Source organism: Sciurus carolinensis, chromosome 7 (assembly GCF_902686445.1).
Source record: "Sciurus carolinensis chromosome 7, mSciCar1.2, whole genome shotgun sequence".
In the NCBI taxonomy this organism is placed as follows: domain Eukaryota; kingdom Metazoa; phylum Chordata; class Mammalia; order Rodentia; family Sciuridae; genus Sciurus; species Sciurus carolinensis.
The window spans coordinates 117057878-117076222 of record NC_062219.1 but is presented as its reverse complement, the minus strand read 5'-3'; the positions used below and the strand labels follow the sequence as shown (position 1 = coordinate 117076222).

General features: G+C 40.4%; 1 protein-coding gene across 1 annotated transcript in view; it reads right to left on the bottom strand.

The window, feature by feature from the left end:
- Positions 1-18345, bottom strand: part of Btbd9 (BTB domain containing 9) — a 387287-nt gene that overhangs the window by 67656 nt on the left and 301286 nt on the right. Inside the window, exon 9 of the mRNA XM_047557540.1 lies at positions 1922-2029. Within this exon, the coding sequence (XP_047413496.1) occupies positions 1922-2029 (108 nt within the window). The remainder of the gene's footprint in view (positions 1-1921; positions 2030-18345) is intronic.

Below are 18345 nucleotides of genomic sequence, written 5' to 3'. Positions count from 1 at the left end.
TCACTAGCCAAGAGGTAAATTCAAATTGAAGCCACAATAATTTGCCACTTCACTTCCACATTCTATGATCAAAAAGATGGACAATAACAAGTGCTGGTGTGGAAAACTGGACCCTCTCATGCACCACTGGTGGGAATACAAAATAATGTAGCTGCTATAGAAAAGTTTGATAGTTCTTCAAAAAGTTAAACAGTTACCATAGGACTCAGTGACTCTAATTCCAGGTTTATACCCAAGAAAACTGAAGAAATATGTTCATATGAAAACTTATATAGAACTGTTCATAGTACCATTATTCATAATAACCAAATAGTGGAAATAATTCAAATATGTATCAACTGATGAATGGATAAAAAAAATTTGGTTAGACAATGTAATATTATTTATTCTTAAAAATAAATGAAGCTTTGGGCTGGAGTTGTAGCTCAGTAGTACAGTACCTGCTTAGTATATGTGAGGCACTGGGTTCAATTCTCAGCACCGCATATAAATAAATAAAATAAAGATCTAGCAACAACAAAAAAATTTAGAAAAAAAAAAAGAAATAAAACTCTGAAAAATTGCTACAACCATGAATTAACCTGGAAAACATCATGTTAAGTAGAAGAAAGGAACAAAAGTTCATATAAGATTTCATTTATATGAGATGTTCATAATATGAAAATTCATAGAGGGAGAAAGTAGATTATTGAATCCTGGGCTGGGGGAGTTGGAAAGAAATGGGGGACTGACTATTAATGAAGAGAAGACTTCATTTTGGGGTGATGAAGATGTTCTGGAATGTTGGAAGTGAAGGCTGCACAACTCTGTGAGTATACTATAAATCACCAAATTGTACACTTTACATAGGTGAATTTATAGTATGTGAATCCATCAAAGTTTGGATTTAAAATGTCCCCCAAAGGCAACTGTGGTGAAAGTCTGGTTGTCAGCCTGTGGTACTAATGGGAGGTGATGGAAGCTTTGGGAAGTGGGGCAGGTGGAAGGGAGTTAGGGCACTGGAGGCAAAGACTTGAAGGGAATATTGGGACCCCAGCTCCTTCCTCTCTCTTTGCTTAACTGCCATGAGGTGAACAGGCCTCCTCAGTCATGTGTTCCTGCCCTGAGCTACTGTGCCAACACAGGCCCAGGCAACCATGGACTGAAACCAAGAAACTAAACAAACTTTCCCTCCTTATAAGTTGATTTTCCCAGGTATTTTGTCACAGAGATAGAAATCTGACTAACACAGAACTATAATGCAATTTTAAAAAGAAAAAGAAATATCAGTCATTTGCTGTCTCGTCTCCCAGAGAATCTGGCTCTATACAAAAAGGCTCTATTCATGTATTGTGATTCTAGGCTGGTCAGAACCCACAGAATCCATCCCAGTAGCTGTTCCTGCAACCAGGTAAGCTCAGAGCTCCCATGCTAAGTGCATTAAATGCCTCTGCCTGTGAAGAGCCTACGGCACAAGGCTTTCCTTAATTCTGGTAACAGCTAGCTAACACTGAGATGAGATAAATTTTTAGCTAACCTTGAGACTGGGGAATAAGACAGAGCCCCAGAATAGTTTCTGAAGTATGTATCATGTCAGCAAAATTCTCTAAGGAAGAAAAAAAATACCCTAAAGGAATAGTGTGGGATGTGGAAAGATCTGAGAGAGAATTGCGCAAGGAAAGTATCTTTCTTTTCCCTGCTTAGATACATGTTATTTTCGAAAATGTGAGTCAAGTTCAAATCACAACAGAAAGCTTGTTTGGTCCTCTCAAGTAAATTCCCGTATGAGTACTTATCAAAACTAAAGGATTATTGTAATATACTTTCAACCTCAAATAAGAATACAATTTGGTGGTTCCATGAGTACACACTTGGAAATGCTAAATCCATCAAAAAGACTGCTTTTGCAATTGGAATAAATTACTGAAAGGAGGCAACTTACTTGCAGGAGATTTTTGTTCTATCAGCCACCATGGTCCACTGTTGCTGATTGGTAGAAACCTCGACGTAGTAGCTATAGCTGCGATCATCACAGTCCCAAAGTAATAATCTGAACAAAGAGAGAAACAAGATTGCTGTAAATGTTCTCACTGGCATGGGGACATAGGCACAGGGCAATCTATGTCTACCTTATCCCTCCCACCTGCCTCCTTTGCCCACCACAATTCCAGAACTGGGGAAAGAATGTGGGTCTCCCAAAGGTACGAACAGAACAGTGTGCAGCTCATCTCCTTAGGAGGAGTTGATTTTACAAATCACCCAATTTCCGGTAGTCTCTGTCCACCTACTGGCAGTTCTTCAGACTGGCTCTGGAGGGAGATGTCTCCATGTCCTCCTTCCTTATTCTCCACTTGGCAGGGCTGACTAAAGGTAACATCCTGGAGATCATTGCTCATGGAGGTTATCTGCTTTCTAATGGGTGATAACCAGCATGCCTCATGACCTTTATTTATCACGTTTTAGGTTTCTCCTCATTCTCACCTGTATATTTGCCTAACTTTGGTAAGATTTATCTGCTTTAGAGATCTAGTAATCCCATAGGATCCATGGCAAGGTGGTTCCAGGATCTTCCTAAACCTGCAGATATAATCCTGTATACTTTAAATTATTTCTAGGTTACTCATAATACCTAATACAAAGTAAGTTCAATGTAAATAGTTGTTACATTGTATTTTCTGGGGAATAATGACAAGAAAAAAGTCTGTACATGTTCATTCAAATCCACACATATGGAGGGCCTTCTATATAGCAAACACATATTCATTAGTAAAACTTTCTTATTTATTATTTAGGAATTTATTATCTTGGTCCTGTTCTTCTTATCCCCCTTTTCTGCCCAGATAAGAACAAGCTTTGACTACATTATTGCACTGAAATGAAGCTCAAAGTTGACAAAATTTATCTATTGGTTTCAGAACTGTAGTTATCTCTAGGGAAGGTACTGAAGGGAATAGGATGAGGGAAACGTCTAGAATGCTAGAAGTGTTCTAATTTCGATGTGGGTAGTATATACATGAGTATAGACATGTAAACATTCACTAAGCAACACATAAATTATTTGTGCATTCTGTATTATTCTTCAATTAAAAAGTAAGAATAAAAAAAGAATTATGGGATCTGCATTTTGCTTCTGACAGTATTGGAGAGGAGAGAGATCATCGTCTTTTATGATTCCAGTCTTAAAAGTCCTTCCTATATAAAACCCACACGGTACTTTATTGTTTATAGTTGGTCACATGCATTTGCTTCTTTCATCAGCTAGAACACTGAGCTCCCTGAAGGCAGTATCTATGGCACTCTGAGTTCTTACTACTGAGTACCTGGCCCAGTGTCTCACACAGAGCTTACGCTCAACCAACATCCAGGCAGATACATTCCTTCCAACAACAGTAATAATAACCATGACAGTCAATACCTGCTTAATGTTCACTGTGTATCAGACCCTGCAATAAGTGTTAGATGTTTTGTCTTGTTAAGTCCTTCCAAATATCCTCCTGTGAGTACTATTATTCCTATTGAATAACAGATGGTGAAAAAGGTTTAATGCTATCAAGGAACTTGTCTAAACTCATGGTTGCTGAGTGATTGATAAGGATTCCAATGTGGAATTAAAACCCAGTTCTGTTATTCTGCTGCCAAATGATCCTTTATTCCCAGTTTATGTACCTGGGTCATTAATGTTTTCAACCTGCAACCTATCAGTCTAGAAAAGTAGTTTGCATTACTTTCCTTTAATTTGTAAATATAATCAATGAAAAGCCTTTGCACAAGTTCAATTTAGTGATCCCTATAAAGCTCTTATTGAGGATTAGGACTGCCCATGCTCCCCTTTCCCATTAGTTCTTTGTTTTTAATAGTAATGCTGTTTGCTATCAAGTAATATATGTTTGCTACTGAAATTAGGAAAGGACTTCAGATTGATCATCACTCTCTTCATTAATAGCTCTGGTAACAGGTTTGCTGGGAGACAATGTTGAGTCTATTTTCCCATTGAGACTCTGGATTATTTATGGACAGCCAGATTTGTCAACCTTTCAGATAATCAAGAGTTAGTGTTTCTACAGAATACCCAAATGAAAACAATCAGTCCCTTTTGGGATAGAACCTAACCAGATCTCAAAATATTTCATGGAAAAAGACTGCCTTGAGGATATGAGATATAGAAAAGATAAAAAAAGGATGACCAATTATGAGTATCATAAACATTCTAGTAGAGAATCTTGGAGGGATAGCACACTAGAAGAATTTTTAAGTGGCTTATTCTATAAAGTCCTCCATTTTGTTTTAAGGCAAATCATTATTTTAAGATGAAGATCATCTGTAATTCCAATAATATTGCAAACACAAATACACAGTGCCTATTGTTTGTAACTTGCTTCTTTTGCTTAATGATCTGTTATGAATATCTTTTCATATATCAAATATTCTTGTCATCATATGTACTGATTTCATAGTATTTTATTGTATGGACACCTCAATTTATTTAACCAGTCTCTTACTATTGGGCACTTGAGTAGTTGATATTATTTCCCTGTGATGAAAATTATGTGATGAACATTCTTAGCTAAGTATATGATTACTGCCTTCGAAAGTTTCTGTAAGCAAAACTCCTAGAGCAGGGCATACAAACATTTTGAGGCTTTGGTGTGTATCACAAAATAGCTGAATATCTTTCTTTTTCCCCCATCCAAAGAAAAATCTATAACAAGTTGTGCTCATGCTACCACCAGTGTGTAACAAATGCCTGTGTATCATCCCCAGTACTGTGGTTATGTTTATAAATACTGCCAATTTGATAGATGAAATATATTTAGCTAATTTGTAGTTTTTTACTTATCATTGAACTTGAACATTTTACCCATTTCCTACTTATATTTATCCTTCTGTTAATGACTTACAAAATGTCCTCTATATCTAAAGGATATTAATCCACTGTCTAGAACAGTTTGCATGCTGAAGATATTAATTTTTATTAGTCTGGACTATCGATCTTTACCTCAATAATTTCTCCTGGTCTAAATTCTTTTTTTCTGAACAGCAGCCAAGTGCACATACTGGTTGAAACATCTCCTTCTCTATTCCTCTATTAGGAGTCCCTGGGGGCTGGGACTGTGGGGTCATGTTAACTCCTGAGTGGAAAAGGGACACTGATGAATCTCAGGTTATCAAGACCATGTCTCGGATTCACCTAACGCTGCAACGTTTTTGGTGACATTCTAATTCATGTGCCAGGATACATATTTGCTTGGAATTCAGGCTTCACCAAGAATAAATATTCCTTTGTTAATTCAAGTGAAAAAGCAGTTTAAGAACACTAAAGGTGTGGCTGGGGAGATAGCTCAGTTGATAAGAGTGCTTGCCTTGCAAGCACAAGGCCCTGGGTTCCATCCCAAGCACCGCAAAAAAAAAAAAAAAAAAAAGAACACTAAAGGAAAACAGACTTCATCTCTTTCTCCATGAAGAGGAATTTGCAGATTTCTCCATTTCTTTCTCCATGAAGAGGCACAAGTGGAAAGCCCTCCAACAACCTTCACCTCTTCCCCTGCCTGCAACACAGAGACACTGTTCTTATGTCTTTGCACTCGCAGGGACAAAGAGGCACTGCTGACCCGTATCCAGCTGGGAATGTCTGCAGTGAGCTCACCCAGGACAGACACCCTCTATGATATGTGTGTGTGTGAGTTATTGTAACCTCACACACACACATCCATACACCTCCACCATTCAGCAGAAGCCATTACCAAGTGGAGTGGAATAATGGATGCCACTGGCCAAGATCTGTTGATGCAGATGGAGGGTGTTTAGCTATAGTCACAAGCTTCTCTATGGAATGAGCCCTGCATGAAATACCTAGTGACATTAAACACCATCTCCTCCATTTTTCCTCATTCTTATTATGGAGTTTCCCTAAAAGCAGTGAAGTGCTAGGTTTTTTAAAATTGATTAGCAGATGTGATTTTGCTTACATCTTCCATAAATGCTCTGGCTGGCTGCATATCATTGATTACTAGGGGTTCAGTTTACAGCAACTAATTGCTCTCCTTGCTGGTGTTTTGATACAAAATTCAATAGTGAATATGATTTCAAAACTCTTGTCTTTGCGGCTTGAGTCAGAAGTGACTTGAGGCAAACCCAGTGGACTGAGTTTTCCCTTCTTAAAATAATTGCTCTCTCATCAGTCTGTGAAGAAAGTTTCCAAATTGTAGCATTCTAATTGGAAAGCCTGCATTATGCATGCGATGACAAACTAAGTTGTGCTGAATGGCATTTTTTCATCCTTTCTTAAGGGATTAATTCTATGCCAGATTGTGAACAATGGCTGAGGCCTAACAGTTGAGATCAACAGCTTTTCCAATGAATTGGTGCCTCTCAGACCAGGAGCCAGGGCCTGTTCTGCCTGTTTCTAATTGTCTACCATTTGTGGGAGACTCCACTGAAAGGCCTGGGATTAACACTGTTCCTGTTGCAAAGAATTTTCTTTTGGGTGGGGGGAAAAAAAACAACCAAAGAAAGATCAACTACCACGCTATTGGTAATGCTGTAATAACATCATCACATCCACTTATAATATTCCAAAGTTAAAGATACTTAAAAAGTTATACAGAGAATTCTTTGTTAACTATCTTCCATTCAACAGTCCAAGAGTTATTTACTGAGTACCAACTATGTATCACTCAGACAAGTCACTTAACTTACAGCTAAGTTACTTACTTCAGTTTCACCCCTGTGAACTTCAGTGTCTGGATCTGGTGGTTTCCTGAGGCTCTTGCAGTTCTAACGGTTTATGATCCTCTGCTATCACATGAGCAGTAGAGATTTTTTGGTGTGTCTGTACATTACAGAGTAGCTCCTCTCCTTGGGAACAGTTTCCAGCCCAACTTCAAAGCAGATATGGGGAGTTCCTGAGCTCAGCCTGCCCTATAGGCCTGACTGCATGCTGGAAAGCCACATGACCCATGCCGGGTTCATCAGATTTCCTTTCTCAAAATTTGTGAATTATACAGGATTCTAGCTTAATTGGTCCTGTTCACTTAAACAAGATAATGAGAACACAGGCATTCTGGGGTGTCCTCTCCTATCACAAACTCAAGGAAGCAATGAAAGCCACCTGCAGGGAGAAGTAGAGAAGACAGCGCAGCCCAGAGAGGGCAGCTTGGACTCTGGACAGATTCCCAGGTCTGTCTTCAATCCCTATGATGGCCTTCAGAGTTTCCACCCTAGTATTCCATGGGAAATGTCCTATTCACTTAATGTCACTATTTTTGGCTTAAGTAATTTTTATTTGGTTCCTGTCACTTGGAACTGAAAGGGCCTAAGATAAGCTCCTAGCAGAGTGTATTGGACAGAAAGGGTGTTCAACAAAGAGTAGCTGCTACACAGATGAGGATGCAGTGATGCCTTGATGGCTATGGGACCACAGAGACAGGAGGAAAAGAACAGGGATGCGGGAGAACGTCCTGTGGAGGGCAGTCTTTTTATTCAAGTATGAAAGAAGATGCTTTGTAGGAGGGCAGAGTGGGAGAACTGCAGAGGGCGCTCTGGGGTACTCGTAGTCAGTGCAGGGAGAAGGCCTTGCAGAGGTGGAACAGTCTGCAGAGTTTATTGCTCTCCCCATGGGACACAGGGTCAGGGTGGAACAGTCTGCAGGGTTTATCGCTCTCCCCATGGGACACAGGGTCAGGGTGGAACAGTCTGCAGGGTTTATCGCTCTCCCCATGGGACACGGGGCCAGGGCACAGGGTCCACGTGACAAAGGACATAGATCAGGGTCAAGGAATGAAGGACCAGGAAGATTACTGACTGCTTCAGGCTGGGATCAGGGGTGGACAAACGTTCAGAAGAGAGGACCTAGAGCTCACGATGTAGAAGAACAGAGGCCAGAGGTGTGAGGGCGAGGGAGAAAGGTAACAAGCCGTGGTCACCCGGGGAACCGTCAGCACTTCCACCTCGTTCAGCAGAGTCCAGGTCTCACTCTTCTAATGGAGAAGCAGAAAGATAACATGTGAGGGGCACCGTTCTACCCCCTGCTTTTGCAAGGCAGGAGAGGTAGACTGTAACAACTGCCAGAGGATTTAATACAGCTTCAGAGAAGCCACTCTACCAGCGAGAAACGGGATTTTACCAAACATGAAAGAGATCCTTACTGTCAGCTGTCACAAGTTCGATTAGGTAGCATCATCCTCAGGTGGGGAGCAAGGTCCAGCTGAGAGGAGCTGCTGGAGGACTGCAAGTCCAAAATGAGATTCTCAGCAGGAGACCAGAGTCAAGTAACAACGCCTTATCAGAAGTGTGAGAAGGAGACCTTGCAGATTCCAGACACTCCTGAACTCCTGAGGAGCTGTCGCCGCAGGGGCCCTTCCTCCAAGTGGACCACAATCTTTCAGGGCAAAGGGGATACCTGTCTTCCTCCAACAGCAGGAGGAGGGAAATACAGATTGCTTCCTAGACGGAATGGGTTCTTGGGAAACACGTTAGTTGGAGGACATCAGACAGTCTATGTATTATCTGATAGTTTAATTTTTCAAAACGGGATGTTGTATTAGCTTTATGTAACTGTGATAAGATACCTGAGATAATCAACTTAGAAAAAAGAGGAGTTTATTTTGGTTCATGATTTTGGAGGTTTTGGTGCCTAGTTGTTCGGCAGGTTTGCTTTTGGGCCTATGGCAAGGCAGGGCATCATAGCAGCAGCATGAAGCAGAGAAAGTTGCTCATTCATGGCAACCAGGAAGCAAAAAGAAAGAGACAGGAAGGGGCTGAGGGCACAATATCCCCTCCAAGGGCACACTCTTAGTGGCCTATCTTCCTCCAACTAGGTCCTTCTATTTAAAGATTCCACTTCTCAACAGCACCAAGAGCTGGGAACCAAGCCTTTAATGAGCTTTTGGGACATTCCAGATCCAAACTATTACAGATGTAGATGGTAATTTCTCTAAGAAAGTTAAAAAATGGTACTGGTCATTTTCTGGTACAGAAAAACGGTAAGCACACGCTCTAGGTTGTCTGGCATAAGTAGTTTCTGGTTTAGACACTGAAACTCCAGGATGAAATAAAATGAAGTGAACAAAGTATACACTTGGGCTGCACTGTGGAGACTGCCTCATTGGGAAAAGGCGGGATAAAAGGAGAGGTTGTATAATCCAGATAAGTTATTTAAAAGTAGATAGATATTAATGGAGAATATGCCGGCAAGATATAACTGCACACAGCTGGATGAGGCAGAACTTTCCAAAACTTTGAGACAATATAAAACTATCAACTCTTAATGGCTAATTGAGATCATCTTTTTACTTCTTAGTGGGGGGATTAAGTTTTGTATTTCGAGGTTTAGGTGATAACATAAAAACTAGTCCTGTACTGCCCAATAGCCTGGCCACAGGTGCAATTCTCAGCAAATGCCAAGTGTGGAATGAATGGAGAAGGACTAGGCACCATCCAACCTCACGTTCACAAAGACCTCACCACTTTTGAAATGTTTTTGCATTCATTATCACATTTGGAAAAAATTATAATCAGTGCATTTCCTGCTTTCAATGCAAATCTATATTTCTAAGTTCCTGGATTAATTTTCTTATATGGGCAAAACACTGCCCAAGTCATTGTTTATAGATTATTCATTCACTTGGAGAATCCATATTTAACAAATAAGTTTAAGTCCAGGCATACGATCTAGATTTCATACTACACAGTCCAATTTGAAGAAAATTCTTTCATTTTATGCTTTGTGGATATGTGAGAAAATTTTGTCCAGGCCAGCCAAACAGTCCCTGAGAAGAAAAGCAGTTTTTTTACATTTCTGAAGGTGACTTACCAGTACAGCCATGTCTTAAGGAAGATATTAGCATTGGAAGTATCAGGAATTGATCAAATGGTCTTGTGATATTTTAAAGGTAAAGTCTCTTTATGTTACAGACCTTTCAGGCCGTGACACAGTGAGCAGGTAGACAGCTTTTACAGATCTTCCCCTGTTTAAATTTGGCATTCCCTAACTCCCCTTTCTGCAGCAAGGCTCTCTGCCTTGATCCCAGCAGCTTCCTCATCATGGCGCGTGCACACAATCAGTAGATCTGCCTGATTTGGCTCACCAGCAGGATCAGAAAAGGATATGTAAGAGGCAGAAATGGCAAAGTCCCGCCCAGACCACAGGGCTTAGCTTCCCAGGTATTAAGTTCAGTTCACTTTCAGCTTCATTTGCTAGGAAGATTATTAGGCACTGTTGTGACTTTAAAAGGCCAGAATCAGTGTCTTTTTACAGCTCAAAGTAATATGCATTAGTGTGAACTTTTCTGTTTCCTGTCCTTAATTCTGTGAAATTATCAGGAGGTGAGAAGAGATAGGCTCAATAAAGAGCTCAGGAACCACTAAGCTACAAGTTGAGTATTAGGGTTTTTACTACCTCAACCTCTATTTAACATACATGACTTCTGTGGAATAAAATGGCCCCACTGAGGGCCTTCATCCAACAGTTTGGGGAACAGAGTCACCTGGCTCCAGGTTCCCTGCGTAATAACATCTAAGGTCTTCTCCCTTCAGTCTCCAGGACCAAGACCATTCAGGAACAACCACCTGACCACGGTTCAACAGTGGTAGGGGCCATGCATGGTGAATGCATGGGGTTCCTCATGCTCCCCAGCACAATGGTTTATGGATCACAGGCTCTACTGAATTAAACTGATGGAGACTTGGAAGCAGGACAGGAAAGGGTGATGGAGAGAGCGAATTACAGATAAATCACCCTTCTCACAAAATCCAGGTAGCTCATTCCAGTACAGTACCTTTTTTTAATTTTTTTTTTACTTTTACAGACTGCATTTCGATTCACTGTACACAAAATGTGGTATATCTTTTTTGTTTCTATGGTTGTGCACGATGTAGATTCATGCCATTTGTGTACTCATATGTGTACACAGGGTAATGATGTCTGTCTCATTCCACCATCTTTAACACCCCATATGTTTCCCACCCCACCTTTGATGAAACCAGACCTCCATTCCCAGCCCCCACCACCATTTGCCAAGTCTTTCATTGGAGATAATTTATGAAAAATATCAACTCTGACTGCTATTTCATCTCTTTGCTTCTTCCCCTGCCCCTCCTCTGACCACATGCTAATCGGTGCCCACATGCGCATAGCCTACAAAGCACCAAGAAGCAGAGCCAAAGAGAAATTTAATAAGCTCCACAGCTCCTTTCGACTCCCTTGGGTCATGTTTCATAGGAATGCATGTCTGTGGGAGAACGCACAATTTAGCTGTAGGCAGATCTTTGTATTCTCTCAACCTGATGCTAAAGGGAGAGAATGGAGGGGCAAAACAAGGTAGGAAGGCTCGACTCTGAATATTACAGGCAAGAGAACATTCCAGCAGGGGTGAACTATAAGGCGAAACTCTTCTGTTCAATGGTGTCCTCTCTCTATTTTTGTTCTTACCAAGCCTCTTTTCTGGTCTCTCTTAACACAGTTGGTACTATTTTCGCACATCTCCCTCTCTTTCTTATCAGCCTGACCTCTTCACCTTAATCAGATCTGGGTTTCAACCTATGCTCCAGCTGTGAATCATCTTCTTTTCCCTACAGGGCACAATCTACAAAGTCCTGAGCTCTTGCTGAAAATGATTTTAAACACTTGCCCATGCAATCCAGACCTCACCCCCTTCAGCACCACCTGCGCTGTGGCTCTTCTCCTCCAGCCCTCTCTCTGTGAGCTCCTGCCTCCTCCCGCTACACCCAACCTGGTAGTGAGATGGTATGGCCGGTACAAAGTCTGTCTGTCTCTGACATCTACGTGGTTTTAAAAATTGTTCCCCGTAAGTCCCGTTTCTGATGAACTTCCTTCAGGAAATCTTTGTGAAAGCTTTCACATGAAAATAACTGCCCACCAAAACACTAAAATAAAACTATAAGTTGCAAGAGTTTGACAATTTAAACACTTAAAGTAGATTACACTGAATGAAGGCGGGGGTGTCTGATAAATTATAATTCTCCATGTGGTACGTGACTTGCCATTAAAATAAAGACATTAATGAGAATGATAATAGTAACCTCTTCTCCATCAGTACATAAAGGTGAACATCCTAACTCTAAGGTCTTATAAACAAAAGATAATGAATCAATTTAATATGTAACTATGTGCTAAATCTTTTGAAGAAAGGTAAAAAGCCAGGAAAAAAAAAAACAACATTTTATATGATTTTTTTTTTTTTTTTTTTTTTGTAGTGGCTAGAGGAAAAAATGGCTAATTACGTTTTTCAATGAAATTCTTTTGATCACTGGCCACTCAGTACAGTTTTCTTGATCAGGTCTTCAAAGCTGGGATCACAAGTTTTAATTCAAACATTTTCAGCTGAACATTAGTAACTCTTAACTTTTCTAACTGATAAACAGCTGTAATTAAACCAAACTGGTGTGGGCCACAGTACCAAAGGCTAAATGAGCAGTTGCGATTATCTTTCTCTGGAATCTCCTACACTATTCTCCCCAGAGTTGGAGGCCCAGGCAAGAGCTCAAGAGTGGTGGGAGGAGTCTCAGTTCTCCCCAGGGCCGAAGAACGAGGGAGGATGCAGATTCTGTCTCATAAATAGGCACTAGAATTGCCCAGTAGCTGACCCTCCAGCCCATATTTCTATGGCTGAAGGAGCCCTCAGACAAGAGAGTGCAGTCCCCCTCTGGAATGTATTCTGCAAGACCTGCCTTTTTAGAAATAACCCTTCCAGGTGCCGACATGAATATTCACCAGAGTGTACTGGGCACAGGGGCCAGTCTCCATGCCATGAACACTAATCCTTCAAAACGTATTCCAGGCAAGCTACCAGGGTAAACTCCCATACAGAAACTGGGCTTTCCGGTGATGGTTACTAAAAGGCCGAAAAAAGGAACCTGAGTGAGGGAGGCAGAGATGAATAAATTGCTCCTGTCCAAGGCTCTGCTGCTTGCTACATGGACTCAAGCACAGTACAAGGCTTCATTAGAATATTGTATTCTGTGAATTAAACTTCATCTCTTTTGTTCAGCTGGCTCACCCTTCCTTACCAAGCACAAACATTTATCTCCCCTATGCCTCTTAGCCCTATCAGTTGGACTCCTGCTTTCTTAGTTTTGCTGGAAGGACTTAGATAGATGTCCTGAGCACAAGGTCCTGGTGCCATACAGGCACCCAGTGCAGATGCACATATACACGCCCGCACATCCCTCAAATCACTGCCCTGACTCCCACTCACAAAGTACAGACAGAAAAGATTAGGTACTTTCACAAGTCAGCGAAGGAACCATGGACAAGCAGGGGAGATCTCTGGCTTCCTGGAATCCTCCCGCTCTGGCACTTAATCCCTAAGAGCAAACACAGGTTTATGCTGAGGGGCAGAACAGGACTTGACTTCTGCAACCTGTCTGAGTCACACAAGACTGTTTCGGTGTCAGTGGCTGGGAACCATCCCTGAAGTGATCTCCAAGGAGCTAGTGCCAGAAATGAGTGCACAGTCTTCACCCTAACAGCCTGAGCACTGAGGAGCCTGGGAGCTCTGACCTGATGAAAGGTACGAAGAAAGTGGTAGGGTTTCCAAGGCTCTCCTTAGCCAACATGGCCACCAGGGGCTCCATGGCTCTCTTTGAGCCTCTGTGGACACAAGCACTGCCAAGGCAATGTGGTGTCATGAGCAGCAGTGGCACCAGAGGGGGGACAGGAGCCCTATTTTGTCTCTATTTCTTTGCAACCATAGACTCGTAGATTTTAATCTGTTCAATGGGTGGCGGAAGAAGGGTAGGGAAAGAAAGGGAGACAGATATTCATTTAGATGATTTGTGGTTCTTTTTTTAAAATCTATTTTCTTCCACTTAATTACAAAGTGATATATGACAAATCCTTTGGTACCTTTTTCTAAAATATCCATTATAAAAAGGTAATATATTAAATTGCAAAAAATATGAACTAATATATTAAAAAGTATTCTTTAGTAGTAGACTAATTATTTTACAGACAACATCTTGGAAAAACCTTAATATCTAAAATAGATAAAAAGTATAGCTAGGGGGCTGGGAATGTGGCTCAGTGGTAGAGCACTTGCCTAGCATGCACAAGGCCCTGAGTTCATCTGCCATACTTCAAAAAAAAAAAAAAAAGAAAAGAAAAGAAAAGAAAGAGAGAGAGACCCTGCTCTCTTCAGGTCAGAGTTGGGGGCTTACAGCTCAGCTCATCTGCCAAGACTTCCTATTGGTTCCCTCTCCTTATGCAGTTCACTAGCTCATTTCCCCCACAAAACTCAGGGGGAAAAAAACCCACTTGGTCATGGTATGTATTTTGTCCTCAAACAGAATGCTGATTTCCAATACTCATATCTGAATAACAAGATTAGATTACTATTCACATTTGTGAAACTGTGAAAGGCAAATGAATTCCCCAACTCATTACTTTTACCTGTGTAGGCCAGATATTAGTGAACAAAAGCAACAGAGAAAGCATTATTAACTATGGTCCACAGATACTTATTTTGTAAATAAAATTTTATTGAGATCCAGCCACACTCACTCAGGAGAGTTGAGTAGCTACAACCCAGACTGTATGGCCTGCAAGGTCTAAAGGATCAACTAGCTGTCCAGTTACCAAAAAAGTATGCCAACTCCAGGAATAGACACAAGACTAAAGCCATTCTCATCTAGCAGTCAAAAGTTATGGCAGCCAAGGTATGAGATAAAGGTATGGTTTAAGGTTCAGTTTAACCCAGAAATGTCTAAAATTTCTTCTATCAAATGTTTCAATAGAATTTTATGTAGCAAATTCCACATGGAGTTTTTAGATCCTACTATAGTCACAATCCCATCTTTGTTACTGTGACAATTGTACTGATGATTTTTGGCTTGCTTTTTTCACACCAAATTTCTGGTATTTTTCCTAAAAGAATTAGAAGGGACATGGGAGGAAAAGCTCCAATTAAAAATGAAAACTGTTCTACCTCCAGTTACAAAAAAAGAAAGAAAAGAAATGGAAACTGTTCCTGACCTCACTCCCTGAACTGATGAGGTGCCCAGGAGCTACATTCACAAGCTGAAGTCATGAAATAGGACAGTCATTGGCCATTATGTTCCAGATCCCTACCAAAGGGGATGGAAGTAGTAGGGCAGGGTGAAGAAGTCACAGAAACATTTAAAGTCAATAAAAAATATGCCTCCTAAAAGTTATACAGTCATTGGCAAGGCAATTAATATGACAACAGTAAAATAATAATACACCAGTCACAGAGGAAGACAGCACTACAGACAAACCACACCACGTAAGTACACAGTGTTGTTTGTTGGTCGTCAGGAGAAAATGGATTTGTATAGATCTGCTATTCCCTTGCCATCTCTCCAGCTCTGTCTATTGTGATTATAAAAGGCACTTTACAAGATAGCTGGCCAGGGCAGTGTGTGACCATAGAACAAGGAAAACCTTACAGCACTTGGTGTTTTAACAGAACTATTCATTTAGAATCTTCAATGAGACCAATTTTAAATGGATGACTCTGTTTAAAATGTTCCCAAACAGATCCAACTAATCTTCATGAACTCCCTACTTGTCTCTCAGTCTTAAATGGACAGCTAAAATCTCACTGTAGTGACCATAATTATGACAAAACTATTTTCTATTTTACTAGGAAGACTGCTATTAACAAGGTATTATTTATCTGGTTACCAGCAATTCTCAAACAATTTTCTATAGATAATGCTTTATGTATTTATTTTCTTCTTCTTCTTCTTCTTTTTTTTAAGCTGTAATGGGGATTGAACCCAGGGCCTTGTGCATACTAGGCAAGCACATTATCATCCTTATCTCCACTTTATCCATTTCTAAAAGGGTCACTATGGAGATTCTAATAAAGATAGTACGTTATTATATATGCTTTATTATATTTTAATCTCAGAGATAAAATGAACACAGAATGGCTAGGTTTCAGGAGAATAATGGACAAGGGTTTGCATCAGACATTAGGGGACAATTAAATGTTCCTAAGGGACTTAGGAACTTAGATCTTTCACACTAGTCTCCAATCATCCCCTCCCCACAAGGTTCTTGAATTAAAGTCTATGACAAGGAAAGGTCCAGCAAATAAGAAGCAAAGGAACACTATTGCTAACAGAATTTTTGGCTAAGAATCCTAATGCAAAAGGCACTGACTGTGGGGAGTTCCCAATTTTTGAGCTGGATATGCTTGCACAGTTTCAAACCAAAGCAAATCAGGAGGCCTGCTCTACTCCTTCAACACTCAAAACTTGGTTCTTACCACTAAAATTTAAGGAATGATCAATTCAGTACACATTCTAGTACCCCAAACCAGGGTGAATGTGGGAGAGATACTGCCCCCTTTCCCCTGCCCAGCACTGAGCTGACCTTGGGTTGAGCCAATAGTCTTAGCCTGGCTACTCTAAAAAGAATTTCCAAGGCCAGAGAAAGACAGGGCTGCTCGCCACTTTGTTATGAAGACAGAAAAGAGGAGAAGAGAGAGTAGAGAGGAGGAAGAGGAAGGAATAAAGGAGCAAGGCAGGGCTTCCTCCTGGGCAGGAGTGGTTCTGTCCCAGGCCACTTAGGGCCCAGAGGAGACAGAGACATGAAGTGACTCCACTGAACTATGGTTCATTCTTTCAGTCTTATAAACCCACAATCTGACCAGCATCTCTGTTGGAAAGCAGCTAAATGCCCTGATCATAAACACATTTTAGGGAGGGTAAAGATGGTTGCAGAGGAAGGCACATAGAAATGGCGGGAGAAAAACCAGAGGATATTTGAGTTCCTTCTCCCAAGATTTAAAATCCCAGTACTGCTCTAATTATCTTCCCACGGAGTGTACTTCTCATTTCAAATGTCCCCAAAGACAGAAACACTCACTGCAATCCTACAAAAAAAAACAAGAGAAACGAAAACAATAATAAAAATATTAACCTAGTTTACAAGGAAGAACAGATTGGAGGTAGTATTATGATCACTGCCTATTTCCCTTTTGAAAGTCACAGGTCTTTTGTGTTGTTTCATTCCAGGGCAGGTGGTCATGAGTTTTTAAACTTCAGATATTAAACACTGAAAATGTTATTTCTAGAGGGACTTTTGATATAATTTGCTACTACAAGATAACATGAATATGCAGTGAAGTTTCTAATTTCTGTGTACAGAAGAAGAGTCAACTCTCTATAATCTGGTTGGGTAAACAGATGCAGGGTTTAACCAAATACTTCTAGTTAACAGATTCCATATGGGATGTCAATTTAAAAACAAATTCAGGTATGATAAAATATACTTGACAATATTAAAACTACACCAATTAAAATTTTGTCCCCCCCCCCACTCTTTTCCAATGTTGGGGATTGAGTTCAGGGTCTAGCACTTGCTGGGCAAACACTGTCCCACTGGGCTATCAGCCTATTTTGATCAATCAGAAAAAGTGCTTGGGACCTTGTCCTGTACCCCAAATTTCCTCATGTGCATGAGTTACAACTACACTGGTAAAGTAAGAAACTAGATACAGAAAACCAGATAAAAGGTTTATAATGGAAACAGGTTTTTAATAAGCAAATTTCATGAATAAGAAATCAAATCTATGTAATCAGTAAAACCTCTCATTTTGGTTACAAACTGGACAGTACAAAGTCAGATTTTTTAAAAAAAATTATACACATTTTTGAAGCTGAGAATAATAAAAAATATAATTATTACAGTATTGTTTAAGATACATCCAGAAGTTGTGGGTTCAAAGGGTTGCTTTTAAAAATAAAGTGGGTTGGGCATGGTGGCACACGCCTATAATCCCAGCTACTTGGGACGCTGAAGAAGGAGGATTACAGATTTGAGGATAGCCTGGGCTACTTAGCGAGATCCCAACTTCAAAATAAAAATAAAACAGAAAGGGCTGGGGATGTAGCTCAGGGGTAAAGAACTTTCCTAACAAGTAGGAAGCCCTGGGTTCAACACCCAGCACTACCAATAAAAAATAAACCAAAGAAAGCACTCTGAAAAATAAAATAAATGGGGGAAAAAAGATCTCCACTGAATTACGTACTTTAAATGAGTGAGTTATATGGTATGTGACTTACATCTTAACAAAAGTGTTTTTTTTTTTAAATAAACAGAACACATGAAATGTGAGGATATGTAAAAAATTTCCAAAGCAGATGTAAAATGTCATGCAAGAGGCAGTGTTCCAAGGCAGAGCTGTTGGCTAGGTAAGCCAACTCATTTCCATGGCCAATCAATTTCTTAGCCAGTCTTGCTACGGCTGACCACATAACATAGTTCTACCTGATAACTGCAAGTTGGAGTCAGCAGAGTAGGACTTCAGATAAAGCTTTGGCTTTTCCTAATGGAAAGGAACAGATTTGGCTGGTAAGGTTTGTTGTACTTTTATCCCT